Here is a 15,825-nt window from a genome sequence, read left to right as displayed (position 1 = left end):
ACTATTTATCTACCTAAATTAATGCCAAACAATTCACATTGATCCTGTTATTAAATTTTGCGCACGAGTTCCATCAGTTCTACAGTTAGAAAATTGTCTCAAAAACGGTCTCATAATTCAAATAAAGTAGAATACTTTAATTTATTTTATATAAACGTAAATTGTTCACGTTCAATAGTATACAGCAAAAGCTGATGCTCGATTGAAGTGACATCTACAATGGTATTGATTAATATGAAATAATTTATTTGAAACTTTTGATATATCTGCGTGATTTAATTAATTAATAATATTAATCTAAACCGATTATTGATCAATATAGCTTACTACTGATCAAACTATACAAAGGAAATTGTAGGTTAAACTTTCAATGCACTCTACAATGTATTTATTTTTCTTTTAAAGTGCATATACTCGTATATTTAACCCAGTTTCTTGCTACCTTTATTACTTGTGCTTTTAGAAAGAGGAAGAGAAAGATAAAGAACTAGATATGCTACGTTATACTGAGCTAAGTATACTGTAATCATCAATAAATTTCCCTAAATCAACAAGAAATGTTTCGTTGATAATATTCACAATTACTATACTTTAGTTCTGGTTTGCGCAATAATACACTGTAATGATTAACTAAGTCTAGTTGCTTAAATTTTAAGGTTCAGTTTTTGCATTATATATATATATATATATATTCCCCCCCAATAATATCAAACTGGAGTTCAATACCCAACCCAGAAAAACCGATAACTAAATAATGAGGCTACTAACTCGTTACTACCTTAAGATTGCAATCCAATACATGATATCAGACTCGGGGGTTCAACCATCAATTGATCGTATTTACAGAAAAAAAGCCACAACCTATTCCAATATGTGCGCTCATGATACGGAAGATTATGAGTCTGTAAATATTGTTTTACTGTGGACTGAATTCTTCTACACATACTGTTTGTGAGCGAGGGGAACAGGTGATGTTCGATATGGCATGATACCACACTATCACCAAAAAGCCAATCCAGAGATCGACAGTGAGTTAAATTTAACACTGACTGTGCCATTTGTCGCACTCGTGGGGGGAAGTTTTCTTTCGTATAGAACTGTAAACCTATATGTTGGAAAATATTAATGTGTAAATAGGGCACGCTGTATAAAGAACGACTCACAAATGAACATGCAACTGCTTGGTACAGATTGAACCCCGACCAGTTAATATATAGGTACCATTCTATGATGTAGCCAAAAGTTGCCATAACAATAAACAAAAATGTGCGTCCCCACTTGCCTCGAAGGTTGACTAGTCCTACAAAGGGCGCCAGAAAAGGCATACTAAATGGAGCTAGGAACATATAAATCGTGGCAGATAACTGTGGCACTCTCCAGGTACTTGAATCTCCAAGTGGTACGACGTTCGTATAAGCATGGTGGAATTTCACATGGTTTTCGAAGGTTACTTGATATGGAAATTTGGTAATCATATCCATGAAAATTATACCCCAAAAGCGGTTCCAGAAAGGCGATCTGCATATTGCTTTATGGACTACGCTGTGTCCTCCTCGTACTGACACTACAGCGTGGAATAGAGCTTGAAGAATAAGGCCTCCTGATATAGCTATGATGCCTGGTAAGCTAAGCACCATAAAACCTAAAAGATACAGGAAGAGAGTGGCTAAAGTAAGCAGCCATTCTGGACCATACATATCGAACCAGCTATATTGTCTAACAATGTTCATTACAACCTTTTGTAATTCCGTATACTGGGCTTCGTTGCTTTCTTCCTTTGGTTTCGGATGCGATACGTCATTTTCTGATTCATAATCTTGTTTACGACTTCTTAATTCGTTCATATTGCCTGAAAAATAGAAAACAAACCAAGTCAAATAAACGTAAAATTGGTTATCAAAATTATATGCCTAATGTATAAAGCTAGAGATATAAATAATTTTTTTTGTTTCTGCAATAAAGGTTCGGAAAAATACAAGGTTCGGAAATATGTATAACATAGAGACCGCAAGAATATGACCATATTTTGTGGTGTAACGTAGATCAGCACACGCAGCATAAACAAATTTGTATTTTGACCAATCGACTAAGGGTAGGTGACACCAATGCGTAAGCAGAACTTCAGACATATAATTTTGATAATTTCTGAAAACCGGCTGTTAAAGCCTATTAATTTTAAAATTTAAAATTCAAATTAAGATTATCCTGTGCATTCTGTATTAGATAAAGAAACAAGAAGTCACAGAGTATGGCTTCAGTTTACTTTGAGAACTGCGCAGTAGAGAATACTGTCTGGTCCTCAAATCTGTTAATTATATATACAGTATGTTTCAAATCTCTGTTAATATATATAATTAACAGATATGAAATAGGAATTCAAGGCTTTTCTAATTTAAGATAGGATAAACTTGTTAAATGTAAAGTAAAGATGTGAAAGGCTGAAATTGTCAATAAAACATATCAATTTTCACTTTTTCTATAAAATATGTCATGGTTGGTAGGATTGTAAAGGATGGGAGCACCAAATAGCATCTGTATAGTTTACAATTACTCACAAGAGAAGCTAATAAATTATACCATATATTAAATAAAATACAGATGCTGTTTAATACAGTGGTTTTCAACCTTTTTTTAATAACGGCACCTCTAATTTAATTTAATTTATTTTGCGGCACCCCTACTCAATTTTCTGCTGTTAGATCCGATTCTCTCTCTCTCTCTCTATATATATATATATATATATATATATATTACAATAATATAATTATAAAAATTACATTTCATAATACAAATTATATATATACAGTATATAATTTTATTCTTTATACAGAAGTACTAAGTAAACATCAATTATAGATCACCACAAAATTAAAAAGATACTTGACACCTTTTTATAATGAAATAAACATATATGTATGTATGCATTTGTCTTGGGCGGCACCTGGAACGTTAGTTCATCTCCGCCTCGTTTCACTTTTAAATTAGAGGATTCTGCAGAAATGGCCAGAAGTGAGCTGGCTGTTTGGCTACACGGAATCAGCAAGTCGGAAACGCACCACAACGGGAAGTTAGACCAGGGGTACCAATCGTACTGGCAGATTGGTTTTATTTATTTATTTATTTTATTATTTTTTTTTTTGGTTTTGTTCCTCTGTCGTCTCAACCGTAAATTACATGCCGGCTTTCCATATATCCTCTCTTATACCCTTATTTTTACATATATTTTTACTTTAGATGTCTTAATTTTTTTTTTCTTTCCCTTAATGCTATTTATTAAATTTACTTTGCCACGACACGTACTTTATGTTAGAAAAAAAAGACACTATATTGCTGTCTTGTCGTGCAATTCTAGCGGTTGACACTTGAGGAACTGCGAGGATTGTGCCATATACGACCATATAATTTTTTATATATAAAACTATTTATTTATTTATATGTAGTGTTTAAATTTTTTGTAGTTATATTATCTAATTTTTTTTTTTTTTTTTTGTCAGCAACTATTGTTTATCTATACATTATACAATTATCGTCGTTGTGTGCGTTCTGTCTATCATTCGTCTATCTTTCTGTCTATCATTGAGCATTCAGCTTGCTCACTGAGATTCTTCCTCTTCTTCTTCCTCCCATTCAGCTTTCTCAATCCATTTAAAGCCTTAACCCCCCCTCCCCCAATCAGATCACTTCACAGGCGCCTAGTCTCCAGATGCTGCAAATTGCACAACTTAAGCCTTTCTTGGTAAAAGCACCCCTTTGTTCCCCTCACCAATCTTGTTGCCTTTCTCTGTATTTGTTCTAGTAACTCTACATTCTTCCTAAAATGAGGCCTTCATATCTGTATGCAGTACTCACGATGTCGTCTGACTATTGTTTTATACAATGGGATAATCACCTTATTATCTCTGCTAGCAAAATTCCTGTATATTATTGACAAGACATCATGGCCTGCTCTGGCAGCCTGTCTGCACTGCTCAGAAAACTTCATATCTGACTACACAATTACCAACAGTCTTTTTCATTCTCCACTACCCTGAATGTAGTACCACACAGTTGACAAGTTTCTCTGGAGTTACTGCTACTCATATGCAGCATTTTGCATTTGTCAATGTTAAACGTCAGTTGCCACTTCTCAGCCCATCTGCTCAACTTTTCTAGATCCTGTTGCAGTAGGATACTGTCATTAACAACCCTGCCAACCTTTGTATCATCTGCAAACTTCGACATTAAGCCTGATAAATATGCAAAACACAATGGGAGGAAACCACTAATAACATTATTCCACGAAGGGCAGTGTCATTGATTACCATTCTCTGTCTACTCCCACTCAACCATCCTTTTATCTACAGTAGCAACTTGCCCTTAATGCCACACTGCTCCAATTTGTACAACAATCTTTTATGTGCAACAGTACGAAAAGCTTTCCTGAAATTCAAGTATATGATATCAAAAGTATTTTTCGCATCCAATTCCTTTTTGACCTCATCGTAGTATCCAATAAAACTGGTCAGGCACGATTTACTCTTAACAAATCCATGCTTTGTCTGAAGTATTACCATGCTGTGTCCTTTGATTCCCCTTTGTGAATTGGGGATACATTTGCACATTGCTAGTCCGCGGAGACCTTCCCTGAATTCAAAGATACTCTAATAATTATGGCTAAGTGTCTGCCTACTTCTTTTGCTGCCTCCCTAATATATAATTGGAGAAAGGTCCTATTCACCCCATGTGCCTGTCTTATGTTTAACTTCAACAATTTCTCTTCCACTTTCCTCTCAGTTATAGCAAAATCCTTTAACTCTCTGTTAGAGTTCGATAAACCTCTGACCTCCATTTCCCTAAAGAATTCCTCATGTGTGAATGTAGATGGAAAATACTCAGTCGGTTTTCCAGCAACCTTAGCAGGATCATCAACAGTCGGACCATCGATATTAAGTGGAAAAATTTGATTCATCCCCTTCCTTCTAGAATTTACATAAGTAAAGAAGTCTTTGCTGTTTTTCTTTGCTTTCTTTGCCAAAGATTTCCCGTAATCTGCCTTCACTTTCTTAATCTCCTTTGTGACTCAGTTACAGATGAGCTTATATCTATCACAGGCTTCTTTGTCGCCTGATGAGTGATATGCACCCCATGCATTTTTCTTCTCTGCCACGAGTCTCATTAGTTCAACTGACATCCATTTAGGCCTTAAACAGTATTTCTTAGTTGGTATGAAAAGCTTAGTAGCTTCCAACATTAATTCCTTGAATGCTTCCCATTTAGAATTTGCTGATGGGAACATCATCAGTTAGCCCCACTGTATAGAATTTAAGAACTGTCTGAGACCACTGTAGTCACTTTTACGTAAATCTTTAAGTAAATCCCACATCACTACACTGGTGGGATTACTGCCACCTAGTGGTTTTTATTTGCAGATTCTTAATGCATGAATAATCACTGCTGATAATCAGTTTTATCAGCAGTGATAAAGAATATTCTTTATCACTGCTGATAAAGAGTATTACCGCCTCTTGTTGCCTCTCGAATAGCTGCTATACAAAACAATCATCCAATAAATCCACAAAAGTCTTGCTAGTGTGTGAGTGAACAACACACAAGTTCCAGTCAAAATCTGGAAAGCGAAAATCCCCCAATTATAAGACATTCTGATTTACTGGTCCACTTTATTTCTCTGTACAGCTGTTTATTGTACTCATCAGTCATTAGGTCCATAACATACTCCTACTCTCATTTTTGCTTTCCAAGTGCTTATGTCACACCAAGTTAACTCAACATTACATTGGCCACCCATGTTAACCGGATGCGCTGCCTTAGCTTCTATGTATACCTTAACCAGAAGTATAACCCCACCTCCTATCCTGTACGCATTGTACTCTTCATATTCAAATTCGGCATCCCTTATATCTGAGTGACAACGCGTTTCTGATATCCCAACAATTGGCGCATTTCATGTCTTTACCAGCACTTCAAATTCATCAAATTTATTTGCGACGCTCCTAGCAATGGTGTACATGCAAGTATACATGCACCTATTCTTACTCTTAGTTACTGTAACGCAGCCCATGTATTTACTTGTTCCATGATGACTCCCAGCAGTCCTTGAAATTCCCGTCACCTTATTCCAATAGAAGCAGTGCAAGAATCACCTTTTATCTCTGCTTGCGGCTATTGTTAATCTATTAGTCTGTGTATCCACCCAAGCTAGCAGTTTGCCGACCCACCTAACACTATTTCGATAGCATCACCAAATTCACTTTCCAGATTTTGACTGTAACTTGTGTGTGTGTTGGTCACTCTCACACTAGCAACACCCTTTCTATTTAAGTGTATCCCATCCCTGTAGAAGTAGTCTGTCCTGTTAACATATGGACATGTGTATATGTAAAGGGCGGCACCTGGAACATTCGTTCAACTCCGCCTCGTATCTGTGAAGAACAGTATCACTGCAGATGGGCCAGATATGTGTGTGACGTCAGTTTGTGTATTATGTGTGTGTTCTGTTCTGGCCGCTTGGCTACCCAGAAGCATCAGTCACCTGGACAGATGATTCTGGGTACTCGTCCACACCACGGAAGGTGGGCCAGTCTCAGTATATCACGTAACGTCTCAAAAGAGACTCTGACCCACCTGGTGTTGCCAGCAGGTGGGCCAGGATCCTCTGGGGGCCATTCCAGAGGGACTTCAGCAAAAAAAAAAAAAAAAAACATTCACCCGTGGTGCAGGTTTTGAAAGGAAAAAAAAAATAATAATAAATAAATAAAATAATAATAATAAAAGAAAATAAATAATAAATAATAAAAAAATAATAATAAAATAAAATAAAATAAAGAAAAATATATATATATTAAAAAGAAAGAAAGAAAGAAAAAAAAGAGGGAAAAGAAAAAGAAGGGGAGAAAAAAAAAAAGAAAAAAAAAGAGATGAGGAAAGGAAAAATTATAAATAAAAAATAAAAATAAAATAGAATAATAATATTCCTGAAAAGGTCAATAGGTTGATCTTTGATCGGTGCTTGAGGTTATGTTGCCATCGCATTAGTTGTAAGCATATCTTTCTTTCTGGCAAAGACAGCAGCTGAAAAAGCCTGGAGTGCAGACAAGTGATATGGGGTCAAAACAAGTTGGTCAACTTGATTTATGCTGAAGGATGGGACTTCATTTCCCAGCTCATTCCTAATGTCTTCATAGCAGGCGCATTCGTGGAGAAGATGTTGCCAATTTTCTTTTGCTCCACAGAAACAGAGGTCAGTGTTTAACAGGCCTAGCCGGTGGAGTTTTTCGTTAAGGGATCCATGCCCAGTAATAAGATACGATGTTTCCAGACTAATTGTAAACCGTGAGCTAACCTTCTTCGACATCACAAAGGAGACATCCGGTAGGAAATTTCTGGTTACAGTGCCAACAGTTGAATTGTCCCACCTTGTTTGCCAGACATTTATTAGCTCTTTAAAGCATCGAGCTTTTTCCCTTTTATTGTCATTCAGCGATAGGTCTATATCCATGATGGAGGTAGGTATTTGGAGGTAGGTATTCCTTTTTTGAGCCTGAAGCATAATCCTCTAAATATTCCATATAGGTCTAAAGGCAGAGTCCCAGCAATAACCTGGATTGCAGCAGTGGACACCGTTCGGCAGATGCGATGTGTTGCTAGTAGCATAGCCCTCTGGATTGAGTTGAGTTTTAGCTTCATTTTGACGATTACCACTCTGTGGAACCAAGCTTCGGCCGCGAATGAGACTATGGGAAGGAATACCACTTTATAGTAAAGTAGCAGGCCCCACTTATTTCTTGAAATTCTAATGATGGAGGCTGTAAACTTCCTGGCTTTTTCACGAAGGTGTTTGTTGTAAGTGAGGTAGGAATGAAAGCCTGTGGTCTATGATCACGCCCAACACCCTGGCCTGCACGACCAGGGGTAGCTGGATACCATTAATTTTGACCTGGGGGCCCCTTCTTATGTCAAGTTTGGTTTTGAAAATCATCATCTTTGTTTTGGTGGGATTAATCTGAAGTTTATTGGTTTCCACCCAGGAGGTGAGACTATCAAGGACTTTCTGTGCTCTCAGTTCAAGGACCGATCTTGCATGACCTGAGATGATGACAGTCAAATCATCGGCAAATGCAATGCAATGACTTTAGTATGTTCAAATGATTTGTGTAGCCAGTTTTGAAGCACCATATTCCAGACCAGGGGGTCCCAGTACTGACCCCTGTGGACACCCCCGGTAAACAGGCCTATGGATCTGTTGGTATTTAGATTTTACGATGATCGATCGCTCTGAAAAGTAGTTTCGGATTAGCCAATAGAGACTGTGAGGGCATTCTGCCGATCTCAGACGTTCCAGGGCGCTTTCCCACCACACGTTGTCGAAGGCCCCTCAAAATCAATGAACAAGGCCATTTCGTATTTGTAATTAGACATCTCCAGATGCAGGACCAGGCCTCCTCACAGGAGCTACCTGGGGTAAATCTATATTGTGCAGGCGAGATCAGATTCCTAGAAAGAAACAGATTTGTAATGCGCAGAGCTATTAACCGTTCCAGGATGTTTCCCATGTTGGCCAGAAGTGCTATGGGTCTGAAGGATCTCGGCTCTGTAATTGGTTTATTGGGCTTGGCGATGAGACGGAGTAGTGCAGTCTTCCAGATTTGTGGGAAACAAGAGTGAGAGAGACATTTGTTGTATAACAGTAGCAGGAGCTCAGGTTTAATTTTATGTAGTGTGATGATAAAAGCATATTCCACCATGTCCAGTCCTGGGCATTTTTTGATGTTAATCTTCTTAAGAACTGCTTCAAGTTCCAGTTTTGCGAATGGGTCAGTTTGCACTGACGTTTGGTATTTTTCATTGTCTCTTCTGATTGTACTGTGTTCTGGAAGGTCTTCCAGGGGGTTATCATCAGGAAAGAGTTTGTTGAGAATCGCGTTGATTGAGTCAGCCCAGTTTGAGGATTCCTGCTGACCAGATTTGATTGTTCCAAAGACGTCAGTTGCGAGAGTCTTGTCTCGTGCTAACTTGTATAGTAATCCCCATGGATTCGTTTTACCTGATTAATTTACAAAGTTGGACCAGGTCTCTTTCTTTCTTTTTGCTATTTCCCTGGTATATGTATTTTTCTTATTTATGTAGTCTCTATAGAGCCGGGTGACATCAGGAGCTGGCCAGTCTCTGTGGGTCTGATATTGTTTTCGCACTCTGTGGACATCTCTCCTTAGACTGGTCAGTTCTGTTGTCCACCAAGCACAGGGTCTGGTGCAAACTTTCTTCTTACTTGCCGACCTGTAAGATGCCTTGGTTATGGCGATTTGGATGGTTTCTACCAGCTGTGAGATGGGAGGAATCTGAATCTGGAAAGTCATGTTTAATGGATTCTTCAAATGTTGCCCAATCTACCTTTTTCATGGAGAATCGCACAAAGCCAGGCTGTTGTTCATGGAGAGGGACTGGCGGTTGGTTATTAGTAATGTGGAAATATATAACCCTGTGGTCACTAAGGGTCCAGTCTGGGATGGTTCTCCAGTTCTGTATGTGTGTTCGGAGATCATTGATAGTAATGGTTACATCAATATTTGACTGTCCTATTGAACTGCAATATGTAGGTAGTTGGTTTGGTAGATTCTGGATGGTTAGATTCCTGGTGAGGATAAGATCTTCCAGCAGCAGTCCTCGGGGATCAGGAACTGGGCTGTGCCAGAAGTGAGACTTCGCATTAACGTCAGCTGTGATCAGGATGTTCTTTGAGCCTAAAAAGTCTAATGTATGGTCAAGATAGTTAAGAGATTCCTCGAACTGTCCAGAGGGCGGACAGTAGAGGGATATTAAGTAGAAGGACATTGAGTGGTGCCTGATTTGAATGCAGGTTGCAAACCTTGTGCAGAGCCCATGAACCACCAGGACATCCAGTTTCTCGTTTAGAACAATTATACACGTTTTTGGGTCTGTATTGGTTGGCTGTATGATTAAAATCTCTCCTGTTTTTCAGTCCATCTACCTAGTTTATCTAGATCTCATTGAAGTAGTACATCCTGATTAATGTTGTTAACTACCTCGCCCACCTTTGCATCATCAGGAAGTCTAATATTAAACTTGAAATACCTACCTCAGTATCATCAATAAATACTTAAAAAAAGTAAGCGGCGTAACACAGAACCCTGGGGGACCTACTCATATTACTTCATGAAGAGTAATGTCCATTAATAACCACTGTCTGTCTCCTGCCACTAAACCATCCCTTTATCCATAACAGTAACTCCCCTCCCCATTCCACAATGCCAGAAATCATTCATGCGGAACAGCATCACATATTTTATTGGAATCTACATAAAAGGGAAGGGGACAATGAAATTCAGCAGTCCAAAGCTCATCTGAACTTTTATTTATAGATTATAAGTACTGTACTGGGATTCGACTGAAAGATTTCATAACCAAGTAATTACAGTTTTCACCAAGGGACAGACTATATATACCTGATCTAATATCAAATAAAACAGACTTACAGGAAATTCGTTTTGATATAACTTTGCAGAAAGTTTTAATGAGTGTTAATTTATTCTATCACGGGGTGTCGCCTTGGAGAACATTGGAACTGTTCCAGTTTTCTACTACATTTATCGGCTGCTCTAAAACTGCTTGTATAAATCGAATTTTGTATAACGAAGGTTAATTATTCATATTAAGGGCAATTCAAATGGTTCAGAAACGTAAATATTTGAATTTTAATTATTGCAATAGTTCTGAATTTATCTTATGGTTTAGGTTGTTTTCTAGGTAAGCCTCACAGATGAGCAGAAGCATCATGCGAAGACCTCATCCAGACTTGTGAAGACAATCCTAATTTCCTCGACTGTATTGTCACTCGAGATGCTTGTTCGGAATTTCAATTCGATCCAGAGATGAAGCGTCAGAGCATGCAGTGGACTTCAAAGTCATCACCAAGGCCCAAAAAGTTTCATTAGATTCATAAGTAATTTGTAAGTGAAAGGAAGAGAGTCAATGTTGCGTCTGAGTACAGGTTTATCAAAGACTATTGAAGCGCATTTCACAAGTATTGCCGCAATTTCGAGAGAAAGCGGCCGGTTCTTGCTGTACGATAATGCCGACGAGAGGAACTTTTATGGGCTTTTTTCACTCCGTGGCTAAGTTAGTCGGTCTCAGGCGCAGATAGCAAGGTATTTTAACCCCCGGAATAACGGAGTTTTTCGTCCAGCAAGACAGGTAAATCGACCAGAGAACACACGCAATTTACAGTCACAATACACATAGGTAGTTGAATTAACTTTCCAGGGAACCCTAACATAATAGTTTTGCACAATAGTGTCCCGCCCATTCTGCACTTTTGTGAACACATTTCTGAAGAAACATGGTATTGTACTGATCAACCATCCACCTTACTCTTCCGATATAGCACCTACTTACTTCTTCCTCTTTCCTAAGGTTCAAACTGCCCTCAAGGGAAAAGGGAAAAGAGATTCCAGGATGTTGAGAACACAGCAAAAAATAAAAAAAAAAAACATAACCGCTGAAATTTTTTTTATGTGGGGTATACGCTAGCTTATTAGGTAGAGTGGGGGAGGAGACAGAAGGCTGGGGGGAAAAGACAGAAATATGGCGACGATAGAGAAGGCGATCCCAGATAATCAGTGGGGCAGGCCCATGCCCCACCAGGCGAAGAGAGGGGTGACAAGGAGGGGAGGGGGCAGAAAATACCGTCTCTCCCATCCCCCTGCCGGGGGAGAGGGGGGAAAAGATAGGACCATGCACGGGAGCATGGTTTGAGAGCCAAGATGGCCAGCAGCAAGCTGTGGTTGCTCTTCAGTCGTATTAGAATGGTGTAATAAGCGCATTCAATTTTTATCTAACGTAATCACCACTGATTGAATGTACTTAGAACGGTGTAATAAGTGCATTCAATCAGTTGGATAAAATTCAATACGTTGGATAAAAATAAAACCATTTCTGGGCTCCTTCGCTTTGTGTTCTTTTTACTGCGCCAGTCGGGGAACTTTACTGCCACGCCTCGTCTTTCCGTCGTAACCTTTCACATTGTACCTATTGTACACCAGACACTTTGGAAAAACCTCACAAGCCAAGCAGTTATTTTTTGAACAGAAAGAAAAAAAAAAATGTAGTAATAACATATTTGCTTTTATAATAATTAATTTAGATTTGTAGGCACATTTTAAAAATAAATTATAAGTTCAGATAAATGTATTGTTTCCCGAATTTTTTTAAAAATTTTATTCTAATTTAATAAATTGCCTTTCTTTTTAATTATTTTAGACAAGAAAATTTCAAAAATAAAAAAATAAATAAATAAAAGTACGCAAATTGCAACTGCCACTTTCTAATACCATGAATTTCCACTTCTGTATCATTAATACCAGTCTCAAATTTACACCCATGGCGGCTCGTATTTTAAATCTATACAATTAGAATCTTATTTTATTTCGATTCGCCCTCTTAGAACAGCTACATATGGTTCTTGTATGAAATTAGGCCCTCTGCAGATTTAACATAATCCATTTGTTAATATAAGCATTCAAAATTTATGGAAAAACAGAACTATAACTAAAAAATATTTTATTTTTGTAGTGAAGTATTTCACTAGACATTTTGCGGAAGGTGGAAATGAAGTGCGATACTCGGTTATCCACAACAGCCAATATACTTTCTGGGACTTCAGTGGATTGTGTTAACCAAAGCAAGTTTGCAATTATTTGCCTTTGAAGGCATTCTTTAACTTTAGAAGGTATTATCGGTCATGAAAATGAAAATTATTCCTGCAACACCAGCATAAATTCAGACAAGTTGTACAAGAACATCATCTCTGAAATCATTATATGTACTTTAGAGGATGTAAGACCTATATCGCGGATTCAGACATGGTACGATATTGCTGTATCTCGTGGTTCTGGTTAGCGAAAGCGATCGTTTTAACGCTGAATCAAGGATAGTTTCATGTTCACCATTCTCTTTATATAAAATATTTGTGGGGTTACACAAATAATGAAGATAAATACTGTATTAGCATTACTATAAGCAAATTTCTGCAAGTAAGCCAGGATTATTCAGCGGGAGCCTTTAAAAAAGAAGAAAAAAATCATCTGGTTTCATTCATTTGGGTATCTTCAAAAATTTATATAAGCCCTCTGTTCCTAAACGATTAGGTGTGAATTTGTTCCAACAGTTAATGACCATTTGATTAAAGAGAATTCTCTTATAATTTAAAACTATCATTCCCTAATTTATGATGCCGAAAGAAAAAATATATTGCATTATTTAATTTACAGAAACTTTCAAAGCCTTGAATAACTGAATCAAGTCCCCATGTAGACTTGATTGAGGTATTTATGAATACTCTTGATTGAGGTATTTATGCATACTCTTGATTGAGGCATTTATGCATACTCTTGATTGAGGTATTAATGTATAGTTGAGAGGCTTTTCAGCTAAACTGAGGTCTTTCCAACATAGATTTTTTTCTTTATATAGTAAATAGCCCCAGTATCAGTAGCAGCAAATAATGGAAGAAGCGTGCTTATACGTCATCCGCAAAAACAAAAAAAAAAAAAAAAAAAAAAATCTACACACATTATCAGTCCAACCACTCTAGTATTTTGTCTTCTTTAAATTTATTCAAAGTGTTCACATCCACAAAAACTGATGGAACTTTGTTTCAACAATCAATTTCTTTCTAACTGAAAACAAATTTTCGCACATCTATCCTGAGCCATCCTTTTTAAAGTTTATGTCCCTTTGTGTGTTTTCCGAGAAAGAGTAAGAAAGCATCATAAGTTAGTTTACTCAATCCATTTAACCTTAAACACTTCAATCAGGTCTCCTCGCAATGCCTAATTTTGTTGTTCTTCTCTGCACACGTTCTATGAGATCTATTGTATATCTTTCCTAAAATGGGGCTTCCAGACCTGTATGTGGTACTTACGATGTGTCTTTGCCATTGCCTTATACAACGGGATAATCACTAACAGAACCATGAGCTGTCATTTTCAGATCACCTGCGCAATTTAATCAGATCTTGATAAAGCAGCATACCTCGGTTGCTATCATTTACCATTCCTCGTATTACCAGTAAACTAATATCATTTCAGAAAATGAAATAGCAGGTGGTCTCTAGTGACAACACTCAGACAAAACAGACACGAGTTTTAGTACTGTAGTAGTTTTAGCTACTTTACAACTTTGAAGATCTGATTTCGCATACCGCATGGTATATTCCATCGAAAACCTTCCTTACAAATGGTCTATCTGCTATATGCTGAGAAACTAGTTAGCCCTGAAACAGGCTGTAATAGCGGTGTCTCAACTTTTAAACTAATGGCTAGTTAACCTCTTGGTGAGGCCATTTCGAGGATTTAATGTCAAACAACGTTAACTACAAAATTGTATTTTGGTTTTGCGATAAATTACTTAGTTTTACTTTATACAAATAACAATGTATGTCATCACAGAACTATCTCTGTAGTACTTTACAAGTTATCTTAGGCTGTAAGTACATTTTCGGTAAACTAAGAAAATGTTAAATGGCTTATTTTGGTTAATTACAAAAACATCAACTACAAACTGATTTTGTAGTTAACGTTGTTTGACACTAAAGCCTCCATTTATTCTACTGCGAGAATTTCATTATCTATGCTGTTTAAATTATGCTTACTGCAAAAACAGATGAAAGTTCAAGATTTTTTCTGCAAAATATTACCTTTTTTGCACAAATTCTGAAAGAAAAATGTCAATGCTGATAGGAGTGCCAGATTTCATAATCGAAAAACATAACCTAACCATTACTTTCTGGATTGTAAAATGTTGATTTTTTTTTTTTTTTGTAAAATGTGCTGAATTTTAAATAATTAAAGAGTTTACTGTATTTAGGAAAGCAATAGAATACTAGAGGAGCCCTTCCTCTAGTAATCCTCGTAACAGTTTGAATTCCTCTACATTCTTTTCATATTATTTTTTTTTTTATGAAAGCCTTAAGTAATCGTATTCGTGCGATCTTTCCACTTACCCCAAAACGAATCATAATATTTTACCAAATCATCCCTCTTTGCTTTACATAATTTGATAATTACCAACGGTTAGTTTCTAAACAGAATACAAAACAACATCCACAACAGGACAAATATATTAATATAAAATGCAAATCAAAATTAACACGAACACTACGTTAAAAAAGAAAGAAGGGAGAAAAAAAAAAAGAAACCTACGGAAATTCAAGACCAAATCATCAATACATAAAAAAAAATTGATTGTGTGTGAATTATTTATTACTATATAAAATATATTTGTAAAATATAATTGTATATAATTCATCATTTAATTCTTAAGTTATATTGACCTTAAAGATCTTAATTACATGTATATATGCATATTTTCACATTTTGTCATAGTAACGATTACATTTACATAAGCTTTCTTATGCAGTTATTTTTAACCAGATAATATCCGATGTCACTGCATTAAAACTGACTGAAAAGGATACCACATGTAAAGCACACAGTGAGACTTATTTCATCGCTCAGTAAATAGCAGCTTACCTCTAAAGCACCGGGCCCCTATGCGCCACTGTTCTTCCACTGCAGTATAAAGAATCACACACGTGCATGTACATAAGATTGCTTCCTCCTGACGGAACGTCATTCAACAAAAATAATAATTTCTCATTTCAAGTACATGTACTTTGGTACATTTAACTGGACACGAAAAAAAAAAAAAAAAAAGCCGGAAAGAAATGGAAAGGAAAGTAGTGCCATCTATGAAGAGGAGAGAGAAACATCTTATAAATATCGATTTGAAATATACCGCTATATTACCTTC

General features: G+C 36.9%; 1 protein-coding gene across 1 annotated transcript; it reads right to left on the bottom strand.

Annotated features, from left to right (window-relative positions):
* Window positions 1-713: 713 nt before the first annotated feature.
* Window positions 714-15,614, bottom strand: LOC150085387 (fatty acid desaturase 6-like). The gene is made up of 2 exons (XM_090373194.1): window positions 15,546-15,614; window positions 714-1,849 (listed from the first exon to the last, which is right to left on the bottom strand). The coding sequence occupies exon 2, from the start codon at window positions 1,842-1,844 to the stop codon at window positions 780-782; it is 1,065 nt and encodes a 354-aa protein (XP_090229320.1). The 5' UTR covers window positions 1,845-1,849; window positions 15,546-15,614; the 3' UTR covers window positions 714-779.
* Window positions 15,615-15,825: the final 211 nt, after the last annotated feature.

The sequence above is a fragment of the Mastigoproctus giganteus genome, chromosome 5, assembly GCF_048544385.1.
Source record: "Mastigoproctus giganteus isolate SK-2022 chromosome 5, ASM4854438v1, whole genome shotgun sequence".
In the NCBI taxonomy this organism is placed as follows: domain Eukaryota; kingdom Metazoa; phylum Arthropoda; class Arachnida; order Uropygi; family Thelyphonidae; genus Mastigoproctus; species Mastigoproctus giganteus.
Note: the sequence above shows the minus strand (reverse complement) of the source record. Positions and strands in the feature narration are given on the sequence as shown.

Excerpts from the sequence above, each read along its gene's own strand:
- LOC150085387 (XM_090373194.1), bottom strand. The coding sequence starts at position 1,844 with ATGAACGAATTAAGAAGTCGTAAACAAGATTATGAATCAGAAAATGAC.